Source organism: Schistocerca serialis, chromosome 6 (genome assembly GCF_023864345.2).
Source record: "Schistocerca serialis cubense isolate TAMUIC-IGC-003099 chromosome 6, iqSchSeri2.2, whole genome shotgun sequence".
Classification (NCBI taxonomy): Eukaryota; Metazoa; Arthropoda; class Insecta; order Orthoptera; family Acrididae; genus Schistocerca; species Schistocerca serialis.
Genome location: NC_064643.1, coordinates 411,706,399 through 411,725,861, shown reverse-complemented (window position 1 = coordinate 411,725,861; position 19,463 = coordinate 411,706,399). Strand labels below are relative to the sequence as shown.

Genomic DNA, 19,463 nt, shown 5'->3' with positions numbered 1-19,463 from the left:
ATTAAGCAAAACATGTAATTAGAATAATAATGAATGGTTAGATATTTTGATTAGGTATATTGACAATACTCTGACAGTACATTGTATACAGCTTATTATCCAAAAATGGTATGTCAGAAACCAGCATTATTATACATGGATGGATGTGGTGTGAAAGCTTTTTTAATTTGTGTCGTAAGAAATGTTTTCATTTTTTCAAAATTAATTGATAGTAGTAGGGAGTTTCACAAAATTTCAGATTAGTACAGAAGTTGATAATACAGCTTTCAAGAATCTTAATTACATTTCAACTTTTATGTGAAACATATTTTTTATGTATTAGATATTTCCCATGAACCCAATATGCCAAATTACTTTTTAGAGTGTGCTGTACCTGTTAAAAGTGAAATTGGACAAAAACAAAAAAATATATGTCACATTATTTTGACCTTTCTACATACTTGTGAAGTTACACCTGAGAATGTTCCCTTGTGGTTCACAAGAGCTGTGCTCCCTTGTGGCCGGACAGTGAGTATGTGGGAAAGGCACAGGAAGTCTGTTCCTGGACAAGGTTGGGATGGTAATTGATGTCTGTGAGGACTCAATGAAGCCCTTGACATATTTGGAGAGTGTCTGCTCATCACTTCAGATGTAACAATTGCACGTGGCTAGGCCATATGGAAGGGACTTCTTGGTACGGAATAGGTGGCAGCTGTCGAAGTAAAGGCATTGTTGGTGATCGGTAGGTTTAATGTGGAAGGATGTAATGATGTAGCCATCCCTGAGTGGAGGTCAACATCGAGGAACATGTCTTGTTGATGGTAGAAAGGGGGTGAGGTGAAGCAAATGGGGGCGATGTAGGGGCATGTTGCGGTTCTGGAAGTATATGGATAGGGTGCCCCCAGCCTCTGTCCAGATCACAAAGATGTCATCAGTGATTATGAACCATTTAAGGGGCTTGGGATTCTGGGAGGTTCGGAAGGATTCCTCTAGATGGCACATGAATAGGTTAGCATAAGATGTTACAATTTGGTTGCCCATTGCTGTACCACAAATTTGTTTGTAGGTGATACCTTCAAAGGAGAAGTAATTGTTGGTGAGGATATAGTTGGTCACTGTGACCAGAAAGGGAGTTGTAGGTTCCCGAGTGCCCCATTGACTTCGAACCTTCTACTTAACTAAAAACCAAAAAAAAAGCAGTTTATCATTGAAGCTAGAAAATCTGTTGTCTATTGGATCAAATATTTCATTCATTTTAGAAAATCCTTCATTGATTTGTGTTCTCAGATATGAAATCATCTGTCTTAATTCTATTGATTGGTGTGTCAGTGTGTGCCTTATTTCTGTTGATTGATTTAAAATCATATGCATAATTGTTTCTGAAGTCCACTTTTCCCTCATGGGAGTCATGGTAATCAGTATCCATACAAATGTTAATGTAAAAAGGCACAGAATTGGCACTGATATTAATTAAGAACATACTAAATAAGGAATGTGCATCTCTTTTGTCTGTATTGCTCTCAAATCAACAAAATTCACTGAATAAGTTCTCTGTCAAAATTGAAAATAGTCTAACAAATTACCTGTATATAATGGGAATGGCTTGACCAGTTATTAGACAAAGTCAGTGTAATAATTAAAATTAGAATTTGCTGCATAATAAAATTGATATTAAGTATACAGATCCCACTGGATTTTCCTAAAGTGAACCCACATAGAGTTCGTATATGCCCCATCTGTCACTTTTGGATATGCTATATCTGCTCGATCAGTGCTGGAAGCCCATTGCACTGGCAGCCACTGTCGTATTGAACTCTTGACTGTGAACTGCAGGCTGCCAATTGCAGCTCTCTCTCTGATGTTGTCTGGAACTATTCTTCTCATAAAGTGAGCTTACATCCAACAAACACACGTTGCATGTGTGTATTCGATAATTGTTGCCAGTGCATAACTTTTGATTAACTGTTGCTCAAGACCAATTGCAATTAAATTCATTGTGTGGGAATCATCATTGTGTTTAATATTGATTGCTAAATTTTACTTAATAATGTTTGCTGGTATTTGTCCTCATTGTTGAATTTCTTGACAGCTGCTTGCACATTATTGATGCCAAGAAAAATTCACTTTTGTTTCTCCTTTGGAAGTAATACCGATTATTTTAAAATTGTTTCCAGTACAAAATATGCAGCACAGCTGTAGTTGCCGCAGTGCCTGTTTCACACATGCATGTCTCAAGCAACATTGTATCACTCTTCCTTAACAACATAGGAACTCAGATTCGTGTGCAGCACTTAATGTCTTATTAATGTACATTTGTACAACTTTTAGTTAATATTAATTCTCCATCGACGTAAATGTTATATGCGCTTAATTCACATAAATTCTTCTCAGTACTTCACTATTACTTTAAAGTTCTCTGGTAAATGATTTTGAATTATCTTTAGTTTCGTTTTACACTCGAAGTAATTGGAAAGTCTTTAGTTCATTTCATGCCATACAGTTAGAAATCTTACTCACTGTACTGCAGCACTCACCCACATATTGAGATTGTCTGAGTTCATTAATATTCTTCCACATGAATCAGAGAAATTTTCTTGAGTCTTGAGGAACCAAGTCGTACTCTAAGTGTTCTGCAATAAATCTTTTCTTATTTTTTGAATGTTTGTTTCTTCTTAATAAATCTCTTCTTTTCTTCTTAGTTAATTTCCAAATAGAACTTCTTCACTGCAGATCCGTTTTTTAACACACATTCATCACATGAAAAATTCTGTACCTTCGTATTACTTATGTGTCATGGCAGAAGCATTTCCCAAGATTTTCGCTAATCAGTGATACAAATTCCTTCACGTACTAGTGTTCCTCTTTTTAATACCTCACAAACAGTATGAACAATGCGCCTGATGTAGATCGCATGATTTAAGTTGCAGAATGTAAGTCAGCATACACTGACGAGCCAAAACATAATGACCACTGCCAGCTAATGCCAAACAGGGCAAGTGACATGGTAAGGAAAGTGTATCAACATTAGCAATGATAGATATGGGGAAATCCACTGACACAAGTAATTTTGACAAAGGCAGATTGATTGTCTGGCCCAGTGACTGGGAACAACCATCTCTGAAACAGTGGAGATGATCAGCTGTTAATGTCCTGCTGTCATAAACATCTATGTAAAGTGGTTGAAGGACAGTAAACCACAAGTAAATGACAATGTGTTAGACATCCACGCTTCATCACAAAACATTGAGATCAGAGGCTTGGCCCGTCTGTAAAGCAGGATCAGTGGCTATCTGTGACAGTCTAATGACAGAGTACAATGGTAGTGTAGGGCTGAATAAAATGATAGTGTAAGTAAAAGTGTTTTGGAACACACTGTTCAGTGCGCATTGTTGAACATGGAGCTGCACAGCAGCAACCCGTGTATTCCAAAGTTGACACATTGTGATTGCAGTAGGCATGGGATTGTCAAGATTAGGCTATGATTACTGGAAGAATGTGGTCTTGGCAAATGAATCACATTTCTTATTACACCAGGTCAGTGGTTGTGTCCGGATATGCTGTTTTCCAGATGAACAGCTGCTCAAAATGTACGACACACAGCAGACGCAGTGGCCATGTCCAGATATGCTGTTATCCATACGAATAGCTGCTCAAAACATGCAGCACTCCATGGACCAAGTTGGGTGAGGGGAAGTTATAATAGTGCTTCCCAGACAAAAACGGGAATTTGGATTAAAGAGTGAGCTGTGCTAGGATAATTCATGCAGTTGTACAAAGCCACTGTGCCAGGGCAGCATAGTGGTTAGCACATGTGTCTAGTTTGCAGGAGACCCAGGTTTGAATCCCAGAATTTTCAGTTGTTGCTTCATTCTGCATGTACACACGATTACAAAATATGGACTGCAAAGGAAGCAGCAAAAAGTGTGATAATATTTAGTATGACAATAATACCAATCTTATCTAGCGTCAGATAACTGTCACTGTTGCAGGCCCAGAATCGTACTTCTGTGATTTGAGAGGCATGGTAATGAATTCTCTCTGATGTGTTGGCCACCAAATTCATCTGATGCACCCCAGTGGAAATGAAATACTATTGCCCACCAGCTCCGTACCCACAAATCACTAGCCCTTAATTCGTGGAGTTTGCATGAGCTGTCCATAGGCATCTGGGGACATACCTCAAAACCTACCAAAGACTTGTCAAATCCAACTTTGCATCATGGCATTGTCCGTTTTCTCGAGGCAGCAGGTTATCAAAAGCATGGGGTTCACTTGTTGTCCAATCAAGGGTCCCACGAAAGTATTCATTGTGTATATATACTGTTCTTTCGGGCAATAGTTTTGTATAGAATAAAATACACTGGATCATCAGATGTTACTTGTCCTGATTTGCGACACTTTCTTCATATAGGAACTGAAAATACAACTTCTTTAATGTGCTGTCATCACGAAGAAACTTTCCAGTATGCTTATACAGATACAACTTCATAATGCGATTGTTGAATATGGAAAGGGAATATCACATTCTAACATGTCACTGCTGTGTCAAAAAAAAAAAAAAAAAAAAAAAAAAAAAGGAGGGGGGGGGGGGGGGGGGGGGCTACTCACCATTCGTTGTGCCTGTCTCCAGTTCAATGGGTCATCTTTATGACAGGTAGCAATGTATCCATCGCCTAATAATATTGACATTCAAGCCTGGAGTTATCTTTATTTAATAGTCACTAACATTGGCAGCTATTGTGTAGGAGTACAAGACCCACGTGAACACCCTAACTTTTGACATCTAGCGGATTTATTGGTTATTTTTCTTTGAGTGCTGTTTAACGTACTGCAGATGTGCTAATCTGAAATACCCAGCACTAAATCTGCCGCACTGTGATCCTCTAGACTCGGTGAAACTTGGCATAAGGATCACAAGCACACCTTCACTTGTGCATGTTTTTAGGAGCTTCTGTGCAGGCGCAACTGGTGTGACATAATTGCCTTATGTGCCAAATGCATACGGATTTGATAAACGATTTGCACGGTTCAGTGCATGCACTGTTAGCTCTTACCATTCAACTACAAGTTTACATCAATGCCACGACGTGGTAACACACTGCAGCAGTCTTTTATTCATGTTTGCTTGCCATAAATCCCACTAGATGGTAGCACACTCCACAGATATGTAAATTCACTCAGTGTATAGTAAATTATATGTTATAGCTATACTGAAAGAACAACCTATTTTGTGGGATTCTGAATGAGATATGTTTTGGTTTTAATCATAAAGTAATCCATTTGAGGCACCAAGAACCATAAAGCACATAATCGTCGATTGTGAGAGTGTACCATTTATTCATGATTCTGACATCTGTTGATCTTAAGGTGGGTCAGGTTTGTCTGCACTGTAGGGCCACATTCTACATACATGTCAACATTCACAAAAAATTGTGGTTTCTCTGATATTCACTTAAATATGGGGGGGGGGGGTCGAAGACGGTGTGTTTTTGGCCCTTATGGCTCTTAGCACCTCATTTGTATTCTAGTCAAGTAACCTTGTTGGTAGATAGTACTACTTGAATTTAATAATTTCTGCGAAAGGCAGTTTGTGTTTGGAGTTGGTTGTTTACTGTGCAGGAATTGGATTTTCCTGTGAAGTGTCAGCATGAACTCTATTGAACTTGTATTAAGTGCTAACAGGAAAGAAAATTACCAAGAAAAGTTAACCGCAAAGGAAGTAGACCAGAGCCATTGCCTGAGAAAGTGACGAAATCAAATAATTGTGACTACAAGCAAACATTTAATAAAGAAGCCTGTAATAAGTGTAAGCTGTGTGGGTGCAAAGCAAGAATGCCCGATTTTCAACCCAGAAGTTAATTCATTAACAAATAAATGAATTACGAAGCTTGTACTTTTGTCCAAAAAAAAAATAAAAAAGCACGAAAACTCCCACTTACACAAGAATGCAAAACGGAGAGTAACAAAAGTTTAAACATTATTTCCTTCTTGCCATAAACTGTATTTATGTGCAAAATAAGGGAGTCCACAAAAACAATTCTTCCTGTTTCATACACATTATGCATATTATTGTTATTATTGACAGTAGCTGAAGTTGTATAAATACGTTGACAAGCATAGCTGTTACACAGTAGATGCTATTAATGTTGTTCTCTGATATGTATCTGAATTTAAAAATTTGTGAACACACAGAATGTGTACCTACGAGCTACAACTGGTCACTAATAAACTATTTGACTATGTCAAACATTCTCCCATCACTCATTGTGGATTTTGGCAGCTTGGATGCTGCAGACAAAAATAAAAAATTGGGTAATAGTAGAGAAGAAAAAGTTACAGAGAAGAAAAAGTTACACTACTTACTGTTTGTGGTGCACTGTACTTCAAATTGCTTCTGCTTGTAAAGTGATCACGAGATAATTATCATGCAGACAATCTGTGCAATGATCATTGTTAGAACTGGCATATTTAAATAGTCTGTTTTTGGCAGGAATTGTCATAGTTTATTTGTGTAAATGATTAAGACGGCATACTTTGTTGTTTCATTGAATTTTTGCCCCTTTTTCTTAGTGCTTCGTCTTGCAATTAACTTGCAATTCCCCTCCACTCCCATGATAATGTGACATTAGTGCCTTGAATTACCAAAATAGTTCCTTTCTTCACTGTAAATCAAGTACCATGGTAACTTTTCTGCTTCTGTTGGGTAAATAGCTGTAATCAGTAAGGTTTCCCTCAGAATTCGTCAGCATTATTGATTAATAATGTGCTTCCAGATGTTCAACAGAGTTGATGTTTCCATTTTGGTCTTGCGCCAGTTTATAGCTGCGTCTGTCTCTTGATACTGCACTCTTTGATACTATTTGATACTATTTTGTTTTTCAGAGCCAGTACTGATATTGTGTGAAACTCACGTTCCCTCGTTGTTTACCAGCCCCCCCTCCCCTGCCCGCTGTATAAGTCATTTAAGTGCAGTATCCAAAAATCTAGGTTTAGTAATAGCATCTGTCATAAAATCCTGAACTACTAGAACAGTAATGTGATTCAGACCTACTAAACTTGGTTTCTTGCTGATTTTAAAGGATGTTGACATAGTTTTATGTGCGTAAGCAGTTGTGATTATAAAGTTTTGTACTAATTTTATGATGTTCCATTCATACACTATGAAAGTGCACAAGAATTAAGCTCACAAGACTGAAAAGTAAAGAACTATGCATCAGGAAATCCTTTCCAAAATACTTGCCGAAACTATTATGTGAAGCCCTCTATCACCAAAGACCTCTTTCATAGCCCAGAAGTAGCCTTGTGGGGAACATATCTGTTCAGTTTTCCCCCACAAATATTGGTCACAAACATTTAGAGATTTAAGTAGCCGTTAAGAAAAGAAATTGCCTCTGCTTCTTGGAATGCGTGAGAGAGAGAGTGAATTCAACTGTTTGTTGTCTGTCCCCTGCCATCTTTTGCACTATATTACGAGAGTGGATCAGAAAGCAATGTCTTCTCAAACCAAAAAAATGTGTGTTATCTCTCCTGGCGTGTAATTTTGGAGCAAAACAAGAAAATAGTTATGTTCATTGTATTTTGACGTATGACTCGGATGGTTAAATGACTAGGCCAAATGTTGTATGAGATTCAGATCCTTTGCATGCAACCAGCATTTCTTTCTTTCATATATTCTATTTGTAACATCATCCTTAATGTTTGATACATTGTAAATTGTGCTCCTAGGTGGTTCAAAACATACGACCATTTGATCTTTATCAATAATGGGCAGCTTAGGAAATAAATCCGTCATCAGTGTGTAAGTTATATAATCATAGGAGAGAGAAGAAAATGATATCTAGCATTTGGGAAGTTTCCACTTTTGTTGCTAGTGATCATATATACCTAAATACATAGGCAGCAAATAATACTGACCCATTCTTAGTATAACCATTAAATTGTGATGTCTTACCTCATTATATGAGATACGAAGTCACTGCGCTATAGTCATATCACAGAGCAGACGTGCTACACTTAAGGGCGATTCAGGAGGAGCGGCACATAATTTGTGAATGATTCTACATGTGATAATGAACTGAAAAAGTCTTATGAACTTGCATCCAATTTTTCACTCGTTATGGACCTGTAGTGAGTTGAAAACTACACCCATTCATGGACGATTATAAAGACAATTGTAAATATTACTTACCAAAATGCTGTGTAGGCACTGTGGTGGACATAATAATGATGGGGCAGATCCGTCCCTCAAGAGGTGTGAGGGGATGGGGGGTGTTCTCCAACAGATGGCAGTACTGTGACGCCACACTGACATGACAGCTGCAAGCATACTCCTTGTGCAATAGTGAGTTGAATCAGTGAACAGTCATGAGGCTGTGTGCGTGTTGTGCTTGAATGTTGTTTAATTGGGCAAGTCCGTTGTGTTATGTTAGACACATTCACCCATGCAGAATACTCAAACATATTGTTTATGTGCAGGTACTGTAAAGGCAATGCCATTGCGGCTGTGACAGAATACCATAAATGTTTCACTGATCAATGAACCTACTGTGGCAGGCTATTTCCCTGAATTTTTCAAACATTACATCAATCCAGAACACTACACAGTGTACACTTAACATCAGAATGTGAGGCCATCAAGTCAGTCGAAGAAGGGGAAGATCTTATTGCAATTGTACAACGGAGTCGCACCACCAGTACATGGTGCATGGCCCATTAGCCATCAGCTCGATATTCCACAAACGTGAGTGTGGTGTATGTTACATTCCGAGGGCTTGTACCCATTCCATGTGCAGCCCATATAAGATTTGCAGCTAGGTGACTCAGTAAGCAGACAACAATTTTGTGAATGGTTGGCTGTGCACAGAGATGTCATGCAATATGCTTTATTTACAGATGAGACTACATTTAGAGAACCCGCATGACACTAAGGAAGCAAGATTCCAAGTTAGGTTCTCAGTGAATGTCTGGTGTTGTATGACTGATGACATGGTGATAGGGACTGTGATCCTCTCAAATTACATGAAAGCCACAGAATACGCACATTTCCTGATAGAAGACCTCCCTGCACTTTTGGAATATGTGTCAGTAGATCAACGATGGCAGACATATATGCAACATGATGGATCAGCGATTCATTATACCAGACAAGTATCTCAGTATATGAATAACACATTTCCTCAACAATGGATTGGCCATGGTGGACCCATTAACTGGCCTGCTAGGTCACCCAACCTGACCCCATCAGACTCTGTTTATGGGGCTGGTTAAAGGGGAATGTGTCTGCTATGTACGTGGATACATGTGAGGAACTTGTTGCTCTCATCACTGACATTGTTGTCTGCATTAAATCCTGCTGAGATGATGATCTGTGTGCAGCACAACACACCCGCCGATGCATTGACAAGTGCACTGAAATGGGCTGGGGACTTTTTGTACAACTCTTGTAGGTTGGATTGGTCATCTGTTCCACCATTATTGTATCCACCACAGTGCCTTCAAAACATTTTGGTAAGTAATGTTCATACTTGTCTTCATAATCATTCATGAATGTGTGTAGTCTTCAACCTGCTCCAGTTCCATAATGATCAAAAATCAAACAAATGTTCATAGAAATTTTTGTTTATTTTCTCATGTAGAATCACCTCACAAATTATGTGACATTCCTTCTGGATCACACTATATATTATTATTAGCAATTTCTCTTCATAACACTGCACCAACTTTGCAAGTGAGGATGGACTTTGCTCTGTCTAAGAAGCTGAATATATTTTAAAAGATTTCCAACAGTCTCAAACCAGTTGAAACATTGGAATACGCAGGCTGCTACTGTCTGTCACTAGGAGTTACAAAAAGCTAACATGCTTTTAAAAGTTTGTTTAATTTTAGTAATCACTGCAGCAAATGTAGAAATACCTTTTCAGTTATGTTCATATATTTTTACAATTAAGTGTATTGGTTTTTATTTTAGTTTTTAAAGTGTTTGACTATTTAAATTATAAACATGTAAATTATTCTTAAACAGTGGAAAATCCAGGATGGAATAAAGACAATATTATGAAAAGGATAAATTGCTACTCACCAGCTAGATGAGATGTTGAGTCACCGACAGGTACAACAAAAAGACTTGTAGGCATTTAAGTTTTTGGCCGAAAGATGTTCTTCTAAAGTAGAAAACACACACATTCACACAAGCACAACTCACACACTCACATGACGTCTGTCTCTGGCCACTAAAGCTAGACTGCCAGTAACTGCACCTGATGGGAGAAGCCATGCATTGGCTGTGGGGGTAAGGAGGCGGCTGGGGTGGGGAAGGGTTGGTAGGGACAGTAGGTTAGGGGTTGAGGAGGATGTAGTGCCACTTTTGGGGCTGTGGTGGGACATGATGGGATCAAGGTGGGCTGCTAGGTGCTGTCAGGAGATTTATTTTTTTTTTTTTTTTATTTTTATTTTTTTTTTTTTTTTTTTTTTTTTTTTTTTTTTTTTTTTTTTTTTTTTTTTTGGCGGGGGGGGGGGGATTAGAAAATTAGAAAAATAAAAGCACAGGAAGAGACTAGTGGATACATTAGTGGAATAGAATCCTATTGGCAGAAAGCTTAAATGTATAGCAGTATTTTTCGTGTGCATTTCTGTGACTTAACAGCTCCTCTATAAGATGAGTAGCAATCTACTCTTTTCATAATAGTGTAAGTTTTTCTTGTGTGACATTGTAACATATTTTCATAAAATTTTTAATAGTTTTTAGTAATTGACTTGTAATAGTTTGTAGATTTAATGTATCATGAATATTCAGCTTGAGAAAAGTAACTGTGTTTTTCCTTCATCTTGTTTATAGAAGCTGGCAAAGAAGTACAGGAATCAGAAGTTTAAATGTGGTGAAGACAATGAAGGTTATAGTGTGAAAATGAAAATGAAATATTATGTCCAGTATATGGAGACAACCTTGGATGACAGTCCATTGTACATATTTGATAGCAGCTTTGGTGAGGTATCAAACTATTATTTGTTAATTATTTTGAAAAATATGTATTTTGAGATTATGAATGGGCCCCTTTCCATGCCAGGTGGTCTAATTTTGGATTTTGTAGAAATTTTGTGTGAACATTTGCACGTTACCAGTGAACGTCGGTAAAGCTTTATTTTCACCAACTTACTACTTGCAAAGCTATAGTCATTTGTTTGACCCCATAGCACATCTATCAACAATGCACCTATGAGTTTTCAGCAATGCATCTGTGAGTTTGCTGCAACATTTTGAGACATAATATCTCTGGAAATATTTTCTCCAGAGAAACAAAACTGAACCATCTTGCACAACATTTTGCGCTGTCTTAAGTGAAATGATTAAAAAAAGATTTCCTGGCCAATTATACGGATAATTTGAAGCTTTCTATATCTCTGAAAGTAATTCTGGAATAAATCTGTGTGTGTGTGTGTGTGTGTGTGTGTGTGTGTGTGTGTGTGTGTGTGTGTCTGTCACATATGCTTGCATGTGTGTGTGTGTGTGTGAATGGTATTTGTCTCTCTTTCACTGATGAAGGGTGTGGCTGAAAGCTTTTAATTGTGCCTGTCTGAAACTTGACGTGTCTTCTTTACAGTAAGCACCAATCTACCTTTCCCTACATTTTTATTTGTATGAAAAATGAAATGGCTAAGGAATCCAATAAGAGAATAGTTTTCTCTTTTATTGTGGTTCTAATAATTTGAGGTAATCACATATGAAAGGTGAAATTTTTTGGGTTCTGTGTTATCAAAATTTCTTCCCGAACTATCCCATCAGTGACATCATCTGGCCAGCAGTGTAGTTTTTCTCCTGATATTCAACAGCAAGTTAATGAAGCCTGTAAAAAAATTCAAGTAGCTTGCAGTATGCCTAAGCTCAGGATCCTAAAAGAGACACCTTGTAGCTTTTGCCCCTGACACTTATAGAAATGTATCAGTTTGGGAACTCGTGGTAAAGAAATCCACTCATGGCTGCTGTTGCAGAGCTATCGGCCGTGACCCCTATGGCAATGGAGATGCTGGCTTTCTCAATTTACAAGCAAACAGTTGTGATTTGGCCACCATAAACTGTAATAACACAGTTGTACAATATTTTATCTGTACACCAATTTTCCACATAAACTGACAAACTATGCTAATGCAAAGTGCGCTAAAATTTAAACCAGAATTAAACTAGCACATCAGTAGCATTTCACAATTTAAAGAGACACTAATAATTATCTATAACAGGAATCCATTCCATAAAATTTCAGGAAGACTGCGCTGAACTTCACCAAAATTTACACAATGTGTGAGTAGTATAAAACCTGATGGCTATTTATGTGATGTGTGCTGCAGCTGATAAGCAACAATGTTACTACCATGATCTCCATTGCCTTGGTGATGTACGATTAAATTGTGAACTTTATAAACAATATGAGTCCCTAATTATAGCAGAAAAACACCCAAATATGTCACTATGGTCACTATGAGTCATGGCAAGAGACACCCTTTCTTCTTCTTCTTCTTCTTCTTCTTCTTTAAAAAAAATTAAGGTCTTCAAGTTTTTTCTCGCCTTAGTCATCAAGTTTTTTGATACTCAGTTTCCCATAGAGTACTAAATAATTGTAGAACATAATAAAAGATGTCAGATTTAATTTGAGACCAGTGGAATGTAGGCCCATTTTCAAGGACATCCAACTTGTCATTATTTTTTGATGCCTTATATGGTCACATTGCAAAACCAAATATAGTTTTTGGGTGGTTTAGAACATTGTCTTTCTAGTGAAACAGGTTTAAAAGAGTTTGGCCTGCTATGCTGCAAATTATCCATATGAAAATTGGCCAGGAGATTTTTTTTCTTGTTTCACAAGAGATAGTGCAAAAAATTGTACAAGATGGTCTAGTTTTGTTTCTTTCAAGAAAATATTGCCAGAAATGTTATGTCTTAAAGGTGTCAAAAACTCAAGGATGCACTGTTGATAGGTGCACTATGGGGTAAAACAAACAACTATATCTCCAGAAGTATTGAATTGGTGACAGTGTAACTTTACCAGTGTTTTATCAGGAACATGCGAATGTTCATACAGAATTGGTCACGTGGGAACATCTAGAGTTGCTGGTATGGAAATAACCAATAGGATAAATTTAGCAGCAGGCAGGCAGATTTAATAATAAGCTGTTGGATATTGCAAGCTATTGGTCGAAGTATTACATCAGATGAACACACACACGCACGCACGCGCGCACACACACACACACACACACACACACACACACACACTACTTTTCTGATAGCTTATGACATCCATAGCATATAATATCCATCAGCTTACTTTTAAATGTGGCTGTCCATGTGCAACGCCTCCTCTGTGTGATGATGAGTATCTGACTGTCCATTTCATATTGTTGTTTGTTACCCCATCCCAGATTTTCTGTTGTTTAAACATCTAATTTACTTTTATGTAATGGTAATTTTTTTAACTGGAATTATCAGTGCATCCTATACTCATGGTGGAACCAAACTTCCAGAACAGCTGGTGTAAACACATCTAAAGGCAACAAAACTCATAGCTTTTAGAAAAACAACTTCGTTCTTCAGGGCAGGACCAAATGATCCCTCTTAATCTGGATTGTTAGTGAACTCCTACATCCTAACCACCCCCTTACATACTTACTTATTTTGACCTAGGTCATTAATTTTTAAGAGACAGGTGTTTGATAATGTTGCTCGGATACTGCACAATCAGTAGCTATAACTAATATGTTTTTATTGGGTTGTAGCTTTTGTTTTGGCTTTTATTTCATTGTTGTTTTTTAAGTACTACACTATAATCTTGTTAACACAAATCCAAAAGGACCAGAAAATCAAGAGTTTATGTTTAAAAAAATTGCATTAAGTGGAAAAACACAGATTCTATTATGTATACATTTACAGTAGTACAGTAATGTGTAATACACTATAGTATCAATCACTTAACATTACTGTAGACTTATAACACTATAAAGTGACTGTCAAACCACAGTTACTCACAAACTACACCATTTTTTTGGAAAAATTCAAGCCTGGTTTGCTGACATGAAAATATCTTGTAATTTCACGACCAGTTATAACTACAGCATCTGTAAACCCAGCAGTGATGTCAGATGTTGAAGCAAATCATTCTAAACTGCTTTTGGCACTGAGATTCCACAGAAGCACATATGACAACATTGTCATGTGACTAATGAACTGCTGTCATGTGCACTGTCCATTCATCAGTTGAAGAGGCATCATCTAACTTGTGGACATCTTCAGTTTTGCTGTCTCAGGGCTCTGTTAAAGCACTTATGTGTATGGTGTCGTGACACAGACTTCCTGGGTGCTGTGATGACTTTTATTCCATCAAGAAGATTCCAATGTGATGTTGCAGTACTGTTTTCAGCAGCACAAATTGCAGCTGTTAAAAGTTGCTTGCGATGTAGCTCTCTTCATGAGAGAAATGATGCTTTGGGCCAAGGGCTGAAGGCAGCTTGTCGCATTTGGTGGAAAAAAACTGAACCCTTGTGTTGATCAGGTTCAGATAGTGTACATTGTGGGCTGTACATTTGTCCAGTGTAAGAAGAATATGTCAGTTTTGAGCAGCCATTCGACTGTTGAAACGAAGAAGTCACTTGCAAAACGATGTGCCATTGATCCAAGTGTCCGTATGGTGAGAGTAGATGGGAGGTAAAGTGCCCATATGTATGTTTTTAAAACAACACTGTTGCTCAGACTTACCAATAACCTAGGTACGAAACTTCTCACTGCCGTCCGCATTACATACAAGGGCAACAGTTACATGTTGTTTGCTGCGTGGTCCACCTTGACACTTATCGCCTTTTGTCCCTTGGGTGCAATGTGGAAAAAGTCTAGTTTTGTCCTTATTGAACACATCACATTAGGCATACTTTTCCCTCACCCTGTTGAATTCATGCAACCAGCTATTTGCACTTTCTTCAACACCTTTATTTGCTTCACCACAAATTTGTACAGATGCAGTTGAATATCTCTGTTGGAACCAATACAGCCAACCAGCAAAGCAAATGAAGTATTCAGTGCCTATATTTTTGGCACTCATTTGCTTCCAACTGAATCATAGGGCCACTTTAAGGTATGTTAGATACACATATATGATTGAATCATTTTAGAAGTAATTCCTCATTGTCTTCACACTTATTGCTACAAAGTAATTTAAATTTGTTACCGAAACCTGATGTAGCAGCATTAATGATTTTTTTTTCTCAATTCTTAATTATTGTAGATAAAATGGATTTGAGAATTCCAGACTGCTCTGCAGTTGTTTTCTCCATCTGTTTTCTCTTTGCCAAGTTTCACACACTACTGTTTGTTGATATTTTTTCAGTATTCGAACTCGATTTGGCTGCAACTAAAAAAACACCTGGCATCAAATACATTTCTAAATGCAAATGCATATATTATTGAATTTATTTAAATGTATTGTATGCACTGATTGTTTTGGTAAGAGTCACAGCTGCTGACCTACAATACATTAGAAACAAGTCAACAATGGGTAGTTAGCTTTGTAGCTACATCCTTGCAGTCATTTCAGAAAAAAATTAACACTTAAAAATACTGTATAATTATGCTAGGGACTGAAAAAGATTTTGTTATTCATCTTCACCGAAATTCATGTTATCAGGTAAAACTTTGTATAAGAACTAATATATTCCTGTCGGGGCCAATATATTTTGCATGTTAAGTGCAAGACGGGCATGAAAGGGAAGCAGCGGTTGAGAAGGGAGTGAGACAGGGTTGTACCCTCTCCCCAATGTTATTCAATCTGTATATTGAGCAAGCAGTGAAGGAAACAAAAGGAAAAATTCGGAGTAGGTATTAAAATCCATGGAGAAGAAATAAAAACTTTCAGGTTTGCCGATGACATTGTAATTCTGTCGGAGACAGCAAAGGACTTGGAAGAGCAGTTGAACGGAATGGGCAGTGTCTTGAAAGGAGGATATAAGATGAACATCAACAGAAGCAAAATGAGGGTAATGGAATGTAGTCAGATTAAATCAGATGATGCTGAGGGAATTAGATTAGGAAATGAGACACTTAAAGTCGTAGATGAGTTTTGCTATTTGGGGAGCAAAATTACTGATGATGGTTGAAGTAGAGATGATATAAAATGTAGACTGGCAATGGCAAGGAAAGCGTTTCTGAAGAAGAGAAATTTGTTAACATCAAGTATAGATTTAAATGTCAGGAAGTCGTTTCTGAAAGTATTTGTATGGAGTGTAGACATGTATGGAAGTGAAACATATTTTAGACAAGATGAGAATAGAAGCTTTTGAAATGTGATGCTAGAGAAGAATGCTGAAGATTAGATGGGTAAATCATGTAACTAATGAGGAGGTACTGAACAGAATTGGGGAGAAGAGGAATTTGTGGCACAACTTGACTAGGTGAAAGAATCTGTTCTTAGGACATGTTCTGAGGCATCAAGGGATTACTAATTTAGTATTGGAAGGCAGTGTGGAGGGTAAAAATAGTAGAGGTAGACCAAGAGATGAATACACTAAACAGATTCAGAAGGATGTAGGTTGCAGTAAGTACTGGGAGATGAAGAAGCTTGCACGGGATAGAGTAGCATGGAGAGCTGCATCAAACCAGTCTCAGGACTGAAGACCACAAGTGCAAGTTCATGCTAATGAAGTTGTAGTGTATAATTAAATGGACTGTTATATATTTCAAATCACATTTAACTACTCTTAGATTAAATGGACTGTTATATATTTCAAATCACATTTAACTACTCTCAGATTTTGAGTTTATGTAAATACAACTTGGAACTGTGTTACACAACAATTGCACACTTTTTCTTCACAAGCAGAATTAATTGATGTTGAATTTTTAGATTAAATTTTTATTGTGATTACAACATTTGTTATCTTTGAAGACATTTGACTTCCATTACTGACTAGGCCTTCAAATGTGCCCATATACTGTAATATTATAAGGAAAGTTATGTATGTCCTGACAGAAATAAGGAATGCAGGTAATAAGATTAAAGCTGTATGGGACATTGTCAAATGGAAGACATGACAGCCAGTGTGTCTTAAGGACCCCATAACAGTTAAACTAAATGACAATGTTGTGATTGATAACTCACGAGTTTCAAGTACGTTTAACAATTGCTTTCTAAATGTAGCAGTAAACATGGGTTAGATGGTTCAAACAATGGAAAGTCCAGGTTGAAATATCAACAGTATTATGAACAGGATAGATTGCTACTTATCTTAATGATGGCACATTGAGTTGCTGAAAGGCATGATGAACAAATTGCTACATAAGCTTACAGCCAAATTTTTCTTCAGAAAAGAGAAACACACTCACATTCACACAACCAAGCACGCCTCACACACACGACTGCTACCTCCATCCATGATTTTTAGGATATCATGTGAGAGAAGGGCAAGCTGAGTTTCACCAGAGCAATGCTTTCTAAATCTGTGATGATTTGTGGACAGAAGCTTTTCCATCTCAATGAAATTTATTGTATTAGACCTGAGAATGTGTTCAAGAAACCACCTTGAAAATTTCTTTCATTGGCCCACAACGGAATGTCTGTGATTTTTCTTTAAAGAAATATAGAGCTTCTGGTGAGATTGGCATCACTGAACTTGAAACCTATTGCATATTTGTTTTTGAGCATTTTGATCATATCTCACAAATTCAAGTGGTCTAATCGAGCTTTTCGCTTTTCGTAACTTTTGGCTCAGCAACGGTCCACACCTTTGGATCATTTTCTGGTAAATGAAACCAGCTACGCGCTCATTTTGCAATCGCTTTGACTTTACCATTAGTATTTCATATAAATGCATGATTTTTCTCAAATGTCGATGTCTACAACTTTTGCTGCTGAAAGGAGATTTGTGCAGAGTTTTGGCACATATAAAGTGTTTTTCAGTATTATAGAGTTGGCGTCATTTCCTGCAATTGGGAAGTGTATGTCACCTTCAGGTGTTACTAGAGTAGCGCTATTGTCTGCAAGTATTAAATTCTTTTGCATTTCTGCAACATGTATAAACACTTTTGGATTGTTGCACATGCGTGATGTGCATGCACTGTCTACACACAAAAAAATATTAGATTCATAAACTTCAGAGCAGACTCATTCATAGAAAAACAACAATGAGCTTTGTCGACTTTGTTCTCAACTCTCACAGAGTTTCTTCTTGAAAAAACACACATCTTCCTTGTGTCCTTTCTTGTTACAAAAGCTGCAATTTTATGTTGATTTTCCCACTTTGTTTTTGCTTTGATTTTTGTTCCAATTTGTCACTGTCACTCACAGCACTTTTTCACTAGTTCACAAAATGTTTACCCGCTTTAACAAACATTGTAACACTTACATTTTCACTAGCTTTCTGAATCCTTGCATTGTGTTCTTCAAGATTTTTGCTTTTAGTGGCTCAACATCTAGTTGAGTGTCATGGGATTCAATAGCACGTCTAACATTGTGATTACTACCTGAAAGACTGCAGAGCATCACTATTGGCAATAGATCACTGTTTATGTCGACATCCATTGCTTGTAACTCGTCCACAGCATCGAAGAATTCAGTAAGGTGATGATTTACATCATCACTAGGTTTCATTTAAGAAATGTGATGGTGCATGAGGCTTTTGAGCATCTTGCATTGGGTGCATAATTGATTCTATTTTAAACCATACTTTATGTGATGTAATGCAGTGTTTTACTTTCTTCAGCTCACTGGAATTGGTGGATCAAATCAAGTGTACTTTTCTGTCAGTCACGAGCCATGCTCTTTACACAGCTTTTGTAATAGTGAGCATTTGTCCTTTGCCAGTCGCTGCGGGCTACAGTATGTCTCCAGATACACATTGCCATGTATGATTTTTTTTATGAGTAGTGCTTCTAATTGTATTCTCCATGTGTTGTGATTATTGCATGACAGCGTTTCCAGTCAACTTCCCTGTGCAGTCATATGTGGAATATTTGTCATGTTAATGAACTTGTGTATTCCCACACTTTTAAGCTTACAAATTTAGTTTTGTATAATCGAAAAATGTCACTTTTACTGATCACATGATCTTGGTCCATAACCTTTTAGGGTTGTAGTTTGAAAATACAGGGACAATATCTAATTACTGGACTACTTTATTCATAATTAACTATGTGGAGGATAACACAGAACTGAGAACAACAGAATTGAAAGTGTGCACATAGCAACATCTACGGACACCAATGATATTTTCATGGCAGTAAAATTTTAATCTCAGCAGCCTTCCCTGTTCAAGTCACTATCCAAAAAATTAACTTGACTTTTGACAGAATAGAATTGCCTTACTGTTCTTCATTCCAAGACATTGTCTTATATGAATATTATGATCTGCTTTGTGCTGATAAAAACATGGCTGCCAGCTTCATTCTTGTGGTGGGTGGAAATGATAGGTTATGCTTTGACTTCACAGCTGACAGCCTTGGCAAGTGCAAGAGT

At 37.4% G+C, this 19,463-nt stretch overlaps 1 protein-coding gene across 1 annotated transcript in view; it reads left to right on the top strand.

Moving 5' to 3' along the window:
- Positions 1-19,463, top strand: part of LOC126485081 (bifunctional arginine demethylase and lysyl-hydroxylase JMJD6) — a 132,400-nt gene that overhangs the window by 50,651 nt on the left and 62,286 nt on the right. The window contains exon 3 of the mRNA XM_050108689.1: positions 10,814-10,966. Coding sequence (XP_049964646.1) covers positions 10,814-10,966 — 153 coding nt within the window. The remainder of the gene's footprint in view (positions 1-10,813; positions 10,967-19,463) is intronic.